The 10,384-nt window shown below is 59.1% G+C and overlaps 2 protein-coding genes across 2 annotated transcripts in view; one reads left to right on the forward strand and one right to left on the reverse strand.

The window, feature by feature from the left end:
* The window catches only part of NECAB3 (N-terminal EF-hand calcium binding protein 3), a 20,327-nt gene that overhangs the window by 3,577 nt on the left and 6,366 nt on the right, over positions 1-10,384 (forward strand). The window contains exons 3-6 of the mRNA XM_008568199.1: positions 2,027-2,051; positions 3,837-3,945; positions 4,941-4,966; positions 5,157-5,254. Coding sequence (XP_008566421.1) covers positions 2,027-2,051; positions 3,837-3,945; positions 4,941-4,966; positions 5,157-5,254 — 258 coding nt within the window. The remainder of the gene's footprint in view (positions 1-2,026; positions 2,052-3,836; positions 3,946-4,940; positions 4,967-5,156; positions 5,255-10,384) is intronic.
* On the reverse strand, positions 6,499-7,653 carry ACTL10 (actin-like 10). Its single transcript, XM_008568205.1, has one exon. It carries the CDS (start codon positions 7,651-7,653, stop codon positions 6,499-6,501), a length of 1,155 nt encoding a protein of 384 aa, XP_008566427.1.

Consider the following 10,384-nt stretch of genomic DNA (forward strand, 5'->3'; position numbering starts at 1 on the left):
CCCGCGGCCCCCCGCGCCCGCGCCCGACACCGGGCCCGCCGGACACGCGCTCTTCCAGGACGTGAGTGGGCGCGGGCGGGGGGCGCGGGCGCGGTCTCGGGCCGTGTCTCTGCACGTCTCTGTGCTGTCTCTCCTCGCCTTCGTCTCTGCGTCTCTCTCTGTTTTTCCCCGTCTCTGTCTCTGTATCAGTGTCTCCCTCCAGGTGTGTTTGGGCCCTGCCTCTGTCTCTGTCTGGTCTCTGTCCCCCTCTCTCTCCCTGATCCTGCTGTCTCAGCTTCCGTATGTCTCCTTTATCTTAATCTCATTGCCTTTCTGTGCCCTGTTCTCCGTCTCTTTCCTTGTCTCTTTTTGTCCCTGCTCCAGTGTCACTGCCCCTTCTGCCCCCACCCCCAAACCCACCCCATCTGTGTGTCTGCTGGGGGTGGGGGCTGTCAATTCTTAATGACTGCAGCAGTCACGGCACCCACCTGCTCTATGGCAGCCCCAGGCTGGTCCGACCGTGACAGGGGAGCCTGGAAGCATAAGGAGCCCCTCACCCCTGACCCCAGTGCGGCCCCCAGAGCCCCTCAGGCCTGACCCAAGAGCAGAGATGTCCTCCACTTGGGTAAGGGCTGCCCTCAGTCATCCTCTGTGGTCTGGGTATCCCTTCCGTGGGGTGGCAGGTGGCCCTGCAACCCCCATGGACACCAGCGTGGAGCAGCCTGGCCAGGCCTCAGTCACGGCCTTTCCCCCCTTCTCCACGCGTCTCCCCTGTGCTCAGCCCGGTCCTGGCCCTCTCATGCCCCCACTCCAGAGGTCCCTTGCAGTGTGAAAGGCTGTACTCCTGCCCCCTCCCCACTCCTGCTACTGACTCAGCACCTTGACCACAGTTCTGCTGGCTGGAAGAGACCTGACCCTCCTGTTTCCCACATTGGAAAACCAAGGGCTGAGGGGATATGTCTAGTCACACATGTAGGCAGGGGCATAGGGTGTGGCCCCAGGTGTCCTCATTCCCAGCTTAGCACCCCTGCCCCTCCAGTATGTTTATCCCACCCAGGTCACACTGGGCTGCTGTGTGACACCAAGCCAGTGCACACCTTCTCTGAGTCAGTATAGGGGTTAGATTCATTCAAGAGCCTCGTTGACCCTGAGAAAAGAGCCGGAGGGGGTTGGCATTCAGGACCTGGAGTTCATGGGGGCTCTCTGTCCAGGCTTTGGCCTGCCATACCTTGCCAGACCCGCTGGTCTCCCCTTTGCTGGTCTACTTTGGGTGACCTGGGGACTCTGGTCTCTGGGAGAGGCAGGGACCTGTCTTGACTCTCCTCCTGTCTGCCTCTGTTGCCCTTCATCTCCACTTCTCCATAAATAAAATCTGTCAACCCTTGCCTTCTGCCACCCTCACTCCCCATTGCACATGCACACACATGCGCACCCACACACACATGTGTACATGTTTGCCTGCCCAAGGCCCTCACACTGAGTCAGCCTCATAGGAAGCCCCAGTCCTGAAAGGGTTAACCCCAGGCTGCTCCCCCCATGCGCTAGTGGGAAAGAAAGGACTAGCTACTGCCTGCGTGTCAGAGTCTTCAACCAGCTCCTAAAGAAACAGCTGAGAGAGGGCAGAGTCTGGAATAGGCCATAGCGACACAGCAGAGTTGGGGGTTCAGGTCTGGATGGCTGCCCAGGGCTTTTGGGTCACGTCTTGGCCCATCTCCCCAAACTTTCTCAAGCTGGGACCCTGCCAAGGGCTGACATATCAGACAGAACTTGGGCTGAACTCTGGGTGTGGGAGGTAGGGGTGCAGGGAGCTGGCCTAGAGCACCCCCTACGAGACCAGGCCCTGCAGGGGAAGTGAGCAGGCGGTGGGACCCGCTGTGTGCTCTTCCTGTGCCGCCCTTGCTGGAAAAACTCCTGCAGGGCTGAGCTGGGCATGAGGAAAGGCAAGGAGGGGGACCAGCAGGCCAGCTGGTACCCTGTCGGGTTGGGTGGAGACCTCTTGCCTCCAAGCCCCACTCACAGCTCCCACCTGTGCCCCTTTGTCCTCTAGGTTTTCCGCAGAGCGGACAAAAATGGTGAGTGTGCCCTCCGTGGGTCCCACAGTTGGGGGTAGGGTGGGGCCATCAGGGAGGTCCAAGGGAAAGTTGTGGGTTTGGGGGGGCACAGTTAAGAGTGGAGACAAATCTTGGGGGTGTCCAAAACAGGAGCATCAATCAAGGCATCCTTCCCAGAGGCAGTGATGTTCCAAGTTTGTCAGGACAGAGAGCAGCAGTGGCTAGAGGTGGAGGTGGGGGCTTAGCGCCCTGGTGTTTCCCATGCATGGCCTCGTGCTGTCCTGACAACCACCAGTGTGTGGGAATTCTTCACCCCATTTCACAGACAAAGGAGCAGAGGCCCAGACAGGTGAAGCAGGTTGCCTGAGGTCACACAGCCTTTAATTGGCGAGCCTCAAACCTAGGTCTGTGGTGACACTTGGTCCCAGGCTCTCTGTGTGAGTGGCTTGGAGGAGGGGTCAGTGGAGACGAGGCTCTGTGGGAGATTTTATTCAGATTTTTAGAGGGCCTAGTACCTTTCCATGTGACCCAGGGCCCTGGGAAGGCTTGGAGGACACAATTAAGCCTACCCCTTGGGCAAGGATAAAGCTGGGTCCAGTGTCCAGGGAGTCAGCTCCTCTCTGGGTCCTGGGCCATCTCAGACCCTGGTCTGGGAAAACCTTGGAAGCGAAAGCCCTTAGGGGACCTGGCAAACAATATCAATGCCCCTAGATGATTGGGAGCAGCCCAGTGGGCCCTGATTGGCCAGTGGAGGGTCTCGGCTGAGGCAGCCAGTCAGCCGTGAGCTCCTTTCATCTGGGGTCTTCAAACCATCTTGAGACAAGGTCATGTCTGCACTCCTTGCCCCTTCTCCTTGTGTCTCTTCAAATTCATGAAGACTGTCCCAACCCATTGATCAGGACACAAGTTTTCACTTGGATTCAGGGCATTCTGTCTGGGGACGCTCAAACCCCCCTCCCCCCAACACACATACTCGGCTGCCCCCACCCATCTGCTTATAGACCTTGCACATCCTTCAAACCAAATCCCCAGTGTCTTGGACCATCCCACTCAAGTATTCTCAGCCTCTGCTCACATGGCCCCTGTGATGGATGGAGAGCTCATTCCCTCCTGAGCCAGCCTGCTACTTCTTACAGCGGCTCCAACTATTAGGAAGATTCCATCTGCCTCCCTGTGGCTTCTCTGCACCTTGGAGTGAGGCTGGCTCTGGCTCCCCAGTCCTCCCAAGTGATGTCTAGGCCCTGCCATGCTCTGGCCGTGTCCCAGCCTGTTGTTTGTTTCTTCATTTGGCAAACATATTATTGAGTCCCTACCCAAGGTCACATATATACTGCCCTGTCCATTGGATGCTGGCAAAATGGACCCTATTGCCTTCAGTGGACACCTTTGGGGTCCCCAATCCTTTTGTCCCCAACAGTCAGACCCCCCCACCCAGGAGCTCAGAATCTCATCCCACCTGGCCAGGGGCTGTGAGGCTTTTGGGAGCCCAGACCTGGTAGCAGGGGTGAAGTCAAAGGTCAGGGATATGGGCCGGCCCGGTGGCGCACTGGATAAGTGCGCTGCTTGGGAAGCGCGGCGGCGCTCCCGCCCGAGGGTTCAGATCCCACATACAGACCGGTTCCCGCTCACTGGCTGAGCGAGGCGCGGGGGCAACGCTGAGGGTTGCAGTCCCGTTGCTGGTCCCCGGTCCGGTGCGGGGGCAACACTGAGGGTTGCGATCCGTTGCCGGACACGGAAAAAGACAAAAAGACAAAAAAAAAAAAAAGGTCAGGGATACTGACTCTGCTCCCTGTTCCCCACCCCCAGATGATGGTAAGCTCTCATTTGAGGAATTCCAGAATTACTTTGCCGATGGTGTTCTCAGTCCAGGGGAGCTGTGGGAACTGTTCAGCGGCATTGACGCGCATCCCACTGAGTGAGTACGAGAGGTGATGGCTGAACCATGAGTGTTTGTGAGGCCAGGTTGTCCCAACCGCACTGTGTTCCCTGCTGCCTCAGTTCTTTGTGTAGGACAGGAGGGGAGGGGGCAAGGAGAAAGGTGCCAGGACTTGGTGCCAACTTTACCCACCCACCCACCCCCCTCCCCAGCTTCAGGCTTGCCCACAACACTGCTTCCAGCTGGGACCCCAAAATAGCCAGGCCTGAGTCACCACCTGTGGCTCAGCCCCTATCCCTGCTTCCTGCAGGGACTAGGGGATGCCTGGGGACAGCTGGGCCCCCCCTGCTTCCACCCAAGGATGCAGGTGCAGGGACAGGCACACACCTCCCCACGTGTGCCCCCACATTTACACGCCTTGGCACGAGTGTGTGCTCCTTCCCAGGCTTCCTCACGTGGGGGCACACGCATCCACCACCCAGCTGCTCCTCCTCTTTTCCCTTCTCTCATCTCCTTAGCATGAATCCCAGACTCTGGGGCGGCATTCCAGGCTCCCGAGACTTGGGCTGGATCCTTTGTCTGCAGTGCTCTCCCTACTCCACCACAGGACACCCCAGTCAAGTTCCTTGCCCTTCAAGGCCTAGCTTAGGCAGCCCCCTCCTCCAGGAAGCCCTCCCTGACCTACCCAGTCAGTACCCCATGCCTTCCTTGGTCTTCCCTGGACCTGGCTTCCCCTTCCCAGCTCTGACCACTTCTCCATGGCCTGTATCCACATCTGTCTCCCCCTGGCCTGAGATCCCCTTGGAGGCCGAGAGGGATCTGAGTCTTTGCCCTTAGAGTGTTTGATGGGGATAGTAGTACTCTTTCTCCTCTTTCCCAAGGACTCTGCCCACTGAGCAGCTTAACCTGGGGTGGAGCAGAAGTTGCCTCCTTGTCAGGCTGAGTTGGGAGTTGGGAGGGGAGTGGGACTTCCAAGTCCCAGTTCACAGGCCCAGGTCTAAGAATCTGAAGGGCACATTCTCTTTTCCCTGCAGCAATTTAGAAACGGAGAAACTGTGTGGTGAGTAGGCCCGCAGGAGCTCTTGTCTCTCGGGACCCTGGGGCAGGTGGGGTGGGAGGCTGCCGGCGCTCTCCTGATGGAACAAGATGGACTGGCCTCAGGATACGAAGCCTGCTTGGTGCTGAGGAGTTCCAGGTTGGGTGGATGGGTGGGGGGCTCTGGAACCCTTGAGCACCTCCTCTGTCCACAGACTACTTCTCAGAACACCTGGGTGTCTACCAGCCTGTGCTAGCTGCGCTGGAGGCACTGAACCGTGCAGTGCTCACTGCCATGGACACCACCAAGCTGGTGAGTGGAAGGGCTGATGGTGGGAGGGGTGCAAAATGAGGTACAGGGTGTCTGCTGTGCTGTGGGACCCTCCACTGTCCTCTAGCTCAGGGCTGTGGAGCTAGAGGCCTGGGATCAGATCCTGGCCCTCCCACCTTGTGGCTGTGTGCCTTTCCCTCTCTGAGCCTCGGTTTCCTCCTCTGTAAACCAGGGATAATAATAGAGCCTACCTCCATACACTCATTGTGACAAATGTGAATGAAGGCAGGGATTTTTGTCTGTTTTGTTCTCTGATCTGTTCCCAGCACCCAGAACAAGGCCCGGCACACAGTAGGTGCTTCATACCTGGAGCTGCTGCTACTGTTTTTATTATTGGCCAGACCTAAGTGTTAGGGCTGTCAAGCGCAGGAGCCAGCAGGGATGGGCTGGGGCATGGCGGGCCGGGCTCACACGTCTACAGGCCTGTGCTGGTGCATGGAGCCTATGGGGCGGGGCCTGGCCCCAGGCCATATGTGAGTAGGCAGGTCTGTGTGCGCCCATGTTTGTGTGCATGTGTGAACACATGTGCACACAAGCATAAACAGGGATGACAGCCAGGCCCTTGGGTGGTGACTTTGAAAAAATAAGCTGCCCCTCCCTTTGTGTGTTCCTTTTAAGAAATGTCTTCCTTTGCCCCATAGCTCTTACAAGGGGGAGGTGGGGTGGGGAGCATGCAGTGAGGAGGCCTGGGATTGTGCCTGACCCCACTTTTTACAGAGGGGAAACTGAGGCCCTCAGTGTTAATGATCACCTGAGCACACAGCTAGGGACAGGGTTCCTCCTTCTGATTGCTTTCACATGAGATTTAGTAGCGTTTCAAAGGCCTGGCCTGGCATAGGGTGGGGGTCCAAATGGTACATGATGAGGGATTGGCGTGTTGTGGGGACTTCCATATCTGTGGCCTGGACACCAGTGGAGGCACATCCTTCCTTACTGCCATGGAAACGGGACCCTGGGGTGGGCAGCTGGACTGGCATTCTTTGAACTGGCAGTGGTTGGGGGAATTCAAACTGCAGGTCAAAATGAGGGTCTCATGGGCCACAGCCACCTCCTCATGGCCCAGAAAAGGGTAGGGGGTGGCCCGTTGCCACACAATCACCCTGCCAGCTGCAAACACTTGAGACTCTTTAATGGTGCTCCATGCCTCTGAGAGAGCTGCAGCTCAGCCCAGAGCCTCTGCCTCTGCAGTGCTCCCTCTGGCACTACCCCCTCCTGTCCAACATGACTCAGTTGAACACGTCGTGCACTAGCCTGGAGCCACATTCCTGGTACATGGCCCGGGTCATCCAGTGACATCGGAAGGAGTGCAAGGAAGCCACCATGGAGCCGCCTGTCCACACAGCGCAGCCGCGCCCAGGCTTGGCCACCAGGCGGGGCCGTAGGGCCATGTAGCCGTGCCGCTGGCACTGCGCCTCCAGCTCCATGTCCAGCCGCTCAACGAAGCCAGGGAAAAGCGTGGAGCCACCTGCCAGCACCACGGCGTTGGCCAGCCTTGTCTGCAGTGTCGTAGGCATCTTCTGCAGTGCCCGGAAGGCCAGTGTGGGCAGGCCTGGTTCAGCCTGGCCTAGCAGACCCGGCTGGAAGATAGGTTCGGGGCAGCGGAAGCGCTCGCTGCTGAGGCAGACGGAGCACCCATTGCCCATGCAAAAACTGGCCGGATGGTGGCGGGCAGGGTCACAGAGATCGCCCTCGAAGTCCAGCGACACATAGCAGCACCGCTTCTTGAGCTGTGTGATGTCCTTGCGGGGCAGGGCCCGCTGCCCGAGGTAGGGGCACGCTGCCACCAGCAGGTCCCGCAGGTAGCGCGACAGGGTGGTGCCTGCCACATCCTGCCGGAAGGTGGCCTTGTGCCACGAGTGGCCCGCGTAGATAGGCGTGGCATGGCACACGCCCGCGCCCGCCTCCACGGCCAACCCGCTGAGCGCGCCGGCGGAGCAGAGCGCCAGCATCGCGGTGCTGGCCATGTGGCACGCGGGCACTGCCAGGGCCTCGAACAGCAGCTCAGCCACCCTCTCGCGGTCGGCGGGCGGCGCCGACGGCGAGTCGCTCACCAGCACGGGCCACTGCTCGGGGCACACCCTCAGGCCGCCCACCAGCAGGCGCTCCCACAGCCCCTCCAGTGCCTCCCAGTCCACCACCACACCGTGCTTGATGGGGTGCGCCCGCGCCACACCGCCTGCCAGCTCGCAGCCCGGCGCGCCGGGCAGCACGGGCCGGTCCCAGCTGGGCACCAGACTGGAGCTCTTCAGCACGATGCGCGGCTGCTTCTCGCCCGCAAAGCCCGCCTTGGTGAAGCCCGAACCCTGGTCCACCACCACCGCGACGCGGCCCAGTAAGGGCGGCCCGCGCATCCGGCGGCTCCCGGACCTCGAAGCCACCATCCGGGCTCGGCTCCGCCCCTCCGCGCCTCTGAGCCTTGTGTGCCCGAGACCCCGCCTCTAGCTTAGCCCGTGGCCCCACCCTCCAGCTCTTGGCTCTGCCTCCCGCGCCTCAGTTCCTCCTTCTCTGGGCTAGATCACAGTCCCTCTCAGTTCTTGCCTCCGCACGCGGCCGGCCAGAGCGGCTGTCTCCTTTTTAGCTTGTGGCTGCGCCCCTAGGCCGGAGGTCCCGCCTCTGATTCCAGTGTCAGCCTCTGCTCTCGCTGGACTCCAGATGCTTCTGGCCCTCTTCGCCCTCTTCTGGCTCCAGGCTCCACCCTCTCAGGACTCGCTCGTCTGTGCAGCTCCTCTCCCCCGGCCCTTTGCTGAGGTGGATGAGGAGAGGGCCAGGTCAAGTCCTTTTAGTTATTGAGAAGTCTCTGGGAGGAACAGAGCTCAAGAATGAAGGGGCCTCGGGGCGTGGCCATATGGGCATATATTACCTCCTGGGGACCCAGGAGTCCAGCCCAGCCCTTGAGCCCCAGGCAGTCTTCTGGCACCTCTCACCTGGGCTTGACAAAAGCAGTTACTGGTTGTGGAGGTGGGAGGGGGTGGTCAGAGAAGAAAGAAAAGAATTTGGATTGGACTCATTGTGACCTCAGTCCTCAACACCCGCTGCGCTTCCACAGTCCCCTCCCCACATGAAAATTCCCTGGACTCATCTCTCTCCTGGACAGGGCCAAGGGCAGCGATTTTTGCATCCAGGGGGTCTGGCCTCAGCTGTCCAGCACAACTGGTTTGATTCCTTCCCCAGACCACTTTGGATTACCTGACGTACTCTGGCCAGATGTGCAGCCCTTCCCCTCTGGATGCTAAAGAGAAAGGTGGTAATCACAGATCTACAGCTCCTCTGAGGAACTCTGTGTGCTCCGCCCTGAGAGGCCCAGGCAGCCCACAGAGGGGCCCCACCTTCAGGGGCTTCCATGAGTGGACTCACATGGGCCTGAGTTTGTGACTCAGTTCTGAAGCTGACTCACTGTGCCACCCTGAGCAGGTCCTAATCTTCCTCTGCGTTCAGTTTCTTCCTCCAAAAGGTAATAATCCTCACACTGGAAGGAGGCCAGTTCTTGTCCCTGCAGAGCCTCATTATTCTCTTTAGGACCATTTTGGTTGCGAGTAGAAGACTCACTCAGGTGAACTTAAGCCATAATAGGGATTTTATTACAAGGATTTTGTACATCTTAAGTATGTTAAGAGCAAGGGTGAAGTCAGGGTTTAGGAACAGGGTCTGACTGCGGGGCTGTGGGGAACACTGTTTTTGCATTGTGTTTTTTATTCTTCTAAAGACTGGCTTTAGCCTGTGTGTGTTCAGGTAGAAAACATGGTCTCTTACAGCTCCTGAATTACAGTCCCAGAGAAGGGGTGATCGGACCAGTACGGGCCAATCACATATGGTCAGAGGCGTGACCCATGGAAGAACATATTTACCCTGATTGTAACCATGTGGATGGTAGGGAAAAGTCAGTTCACATAATGAGCAGGGGCGATGGGATGGGTCGTGCAACCTCCAGCCTGATGCAGGCGATGTGGAGGGGATGTCGATTGTGTGGATGGTGACAAAAGTGCATCTTCAGCAGAGCTGGGCCTGAGGCTCTAAAGGGCTGGGATCTTCACCCATGCAGCATCCGCTCCCCAAAAGGGGCATTCTGAGGTTGGTCACGAGTGTAGCAGGAAGGAAGTCTGCAAGTTCAGCAGGGTTGCGGTGGCATTAGGATCTGGAGCTGGGTGGGACCCAGGACAGTGAGGAGAAGCAGCTGGGTCCTGCCCACAGTAAGTGCGCTGGGCCTCTTGTGAGTGATTTAGGGAGTAAGCCTCATACTGGAGACCACAGTGGCTCTATGGCCAGACAGCGGGGGTGAAGGTGGCAGCCACTGAGAGGCCCCAAGAGAGGAAGACTGAGGCTGGCGCACTGGGCCTGCGTATCCCTGTAACAGGTTTGAGCTTTTCTCTGTGGGTGGTGGAGGACCAGTGCGAAGTTATAAGCAGGAGTGAACTGCACTGGACAGATGAGTTGTTTGGAAGAAGCCTTTGGCTGTGATGCGGAGAGGGGAATGGGGCAGGCTAGGCTGGGAGAGAAGCGCTGTCTTTGACAGAGGTGCCTTGGAGGAAGTCTGGGGTCTGAGTGCCTGGGGAGTGAGTGAGGGGCCAGAGCCCGGGACTCAGCCTCTTCTCCAGGGTGTTCCCACGGGTGCATCTGAGGCTCATGCGTCACCCAGCTGACCGTGGGATCCTCACTGTTTTTTCCCCGATGTCGCCCGTTTGCCCGGGACCCTCCCTCTGCCTAAGAGGGATTTCCGAATGCTGGGGGCTCTTGGAGATGTAGGTCCTTGCAGGAAGCAGGTCCCTCCTCCTAGTGTGGCCTAACCCGGGCTTGCCTAAGCCCACCTCCCTTGGGCCTGCAGACGCGGTGGGGTCTGACTCGTCTGGAGTCCTAGCGGGAGGAGCCTCCCGCCCAACTCGGGGAAGGTTCTGACGCTTAGTTCACAAAGAAGGAGAAAGCAAAGATAGCCCTGGCTGCAGAGCATGTCGTGGCTCTCCCCTCGGGACGCCCTGTTCCTCCCTGTGTCGCCTTGCCCCCGCCCCGACTCCGCACCCGACGCTTCCGACAGAGCCAGCAGGCGCCAGGGATGCTCACTGTGTTCTTTACTGGGCCGGGTGCTCAGGGCCGCGGGCGGGGGCGGTGGCGCCGCCTTCG

This window comes from Galeopterus variegatus, unplaced genomic scaffold, assembly GCF_000696425.1.
Source record: "Galeopterus variegatus unplaced genomic scaffold, G_variegatus-3.0.2 Scaffold386, whole genome shotgun sequence".
NCBI lineage: Eukaryota > Metazoa > Chordata > Mammalia > Dermoptera > Cynocephalidae > Galeopterus > Galeopterus variegatus.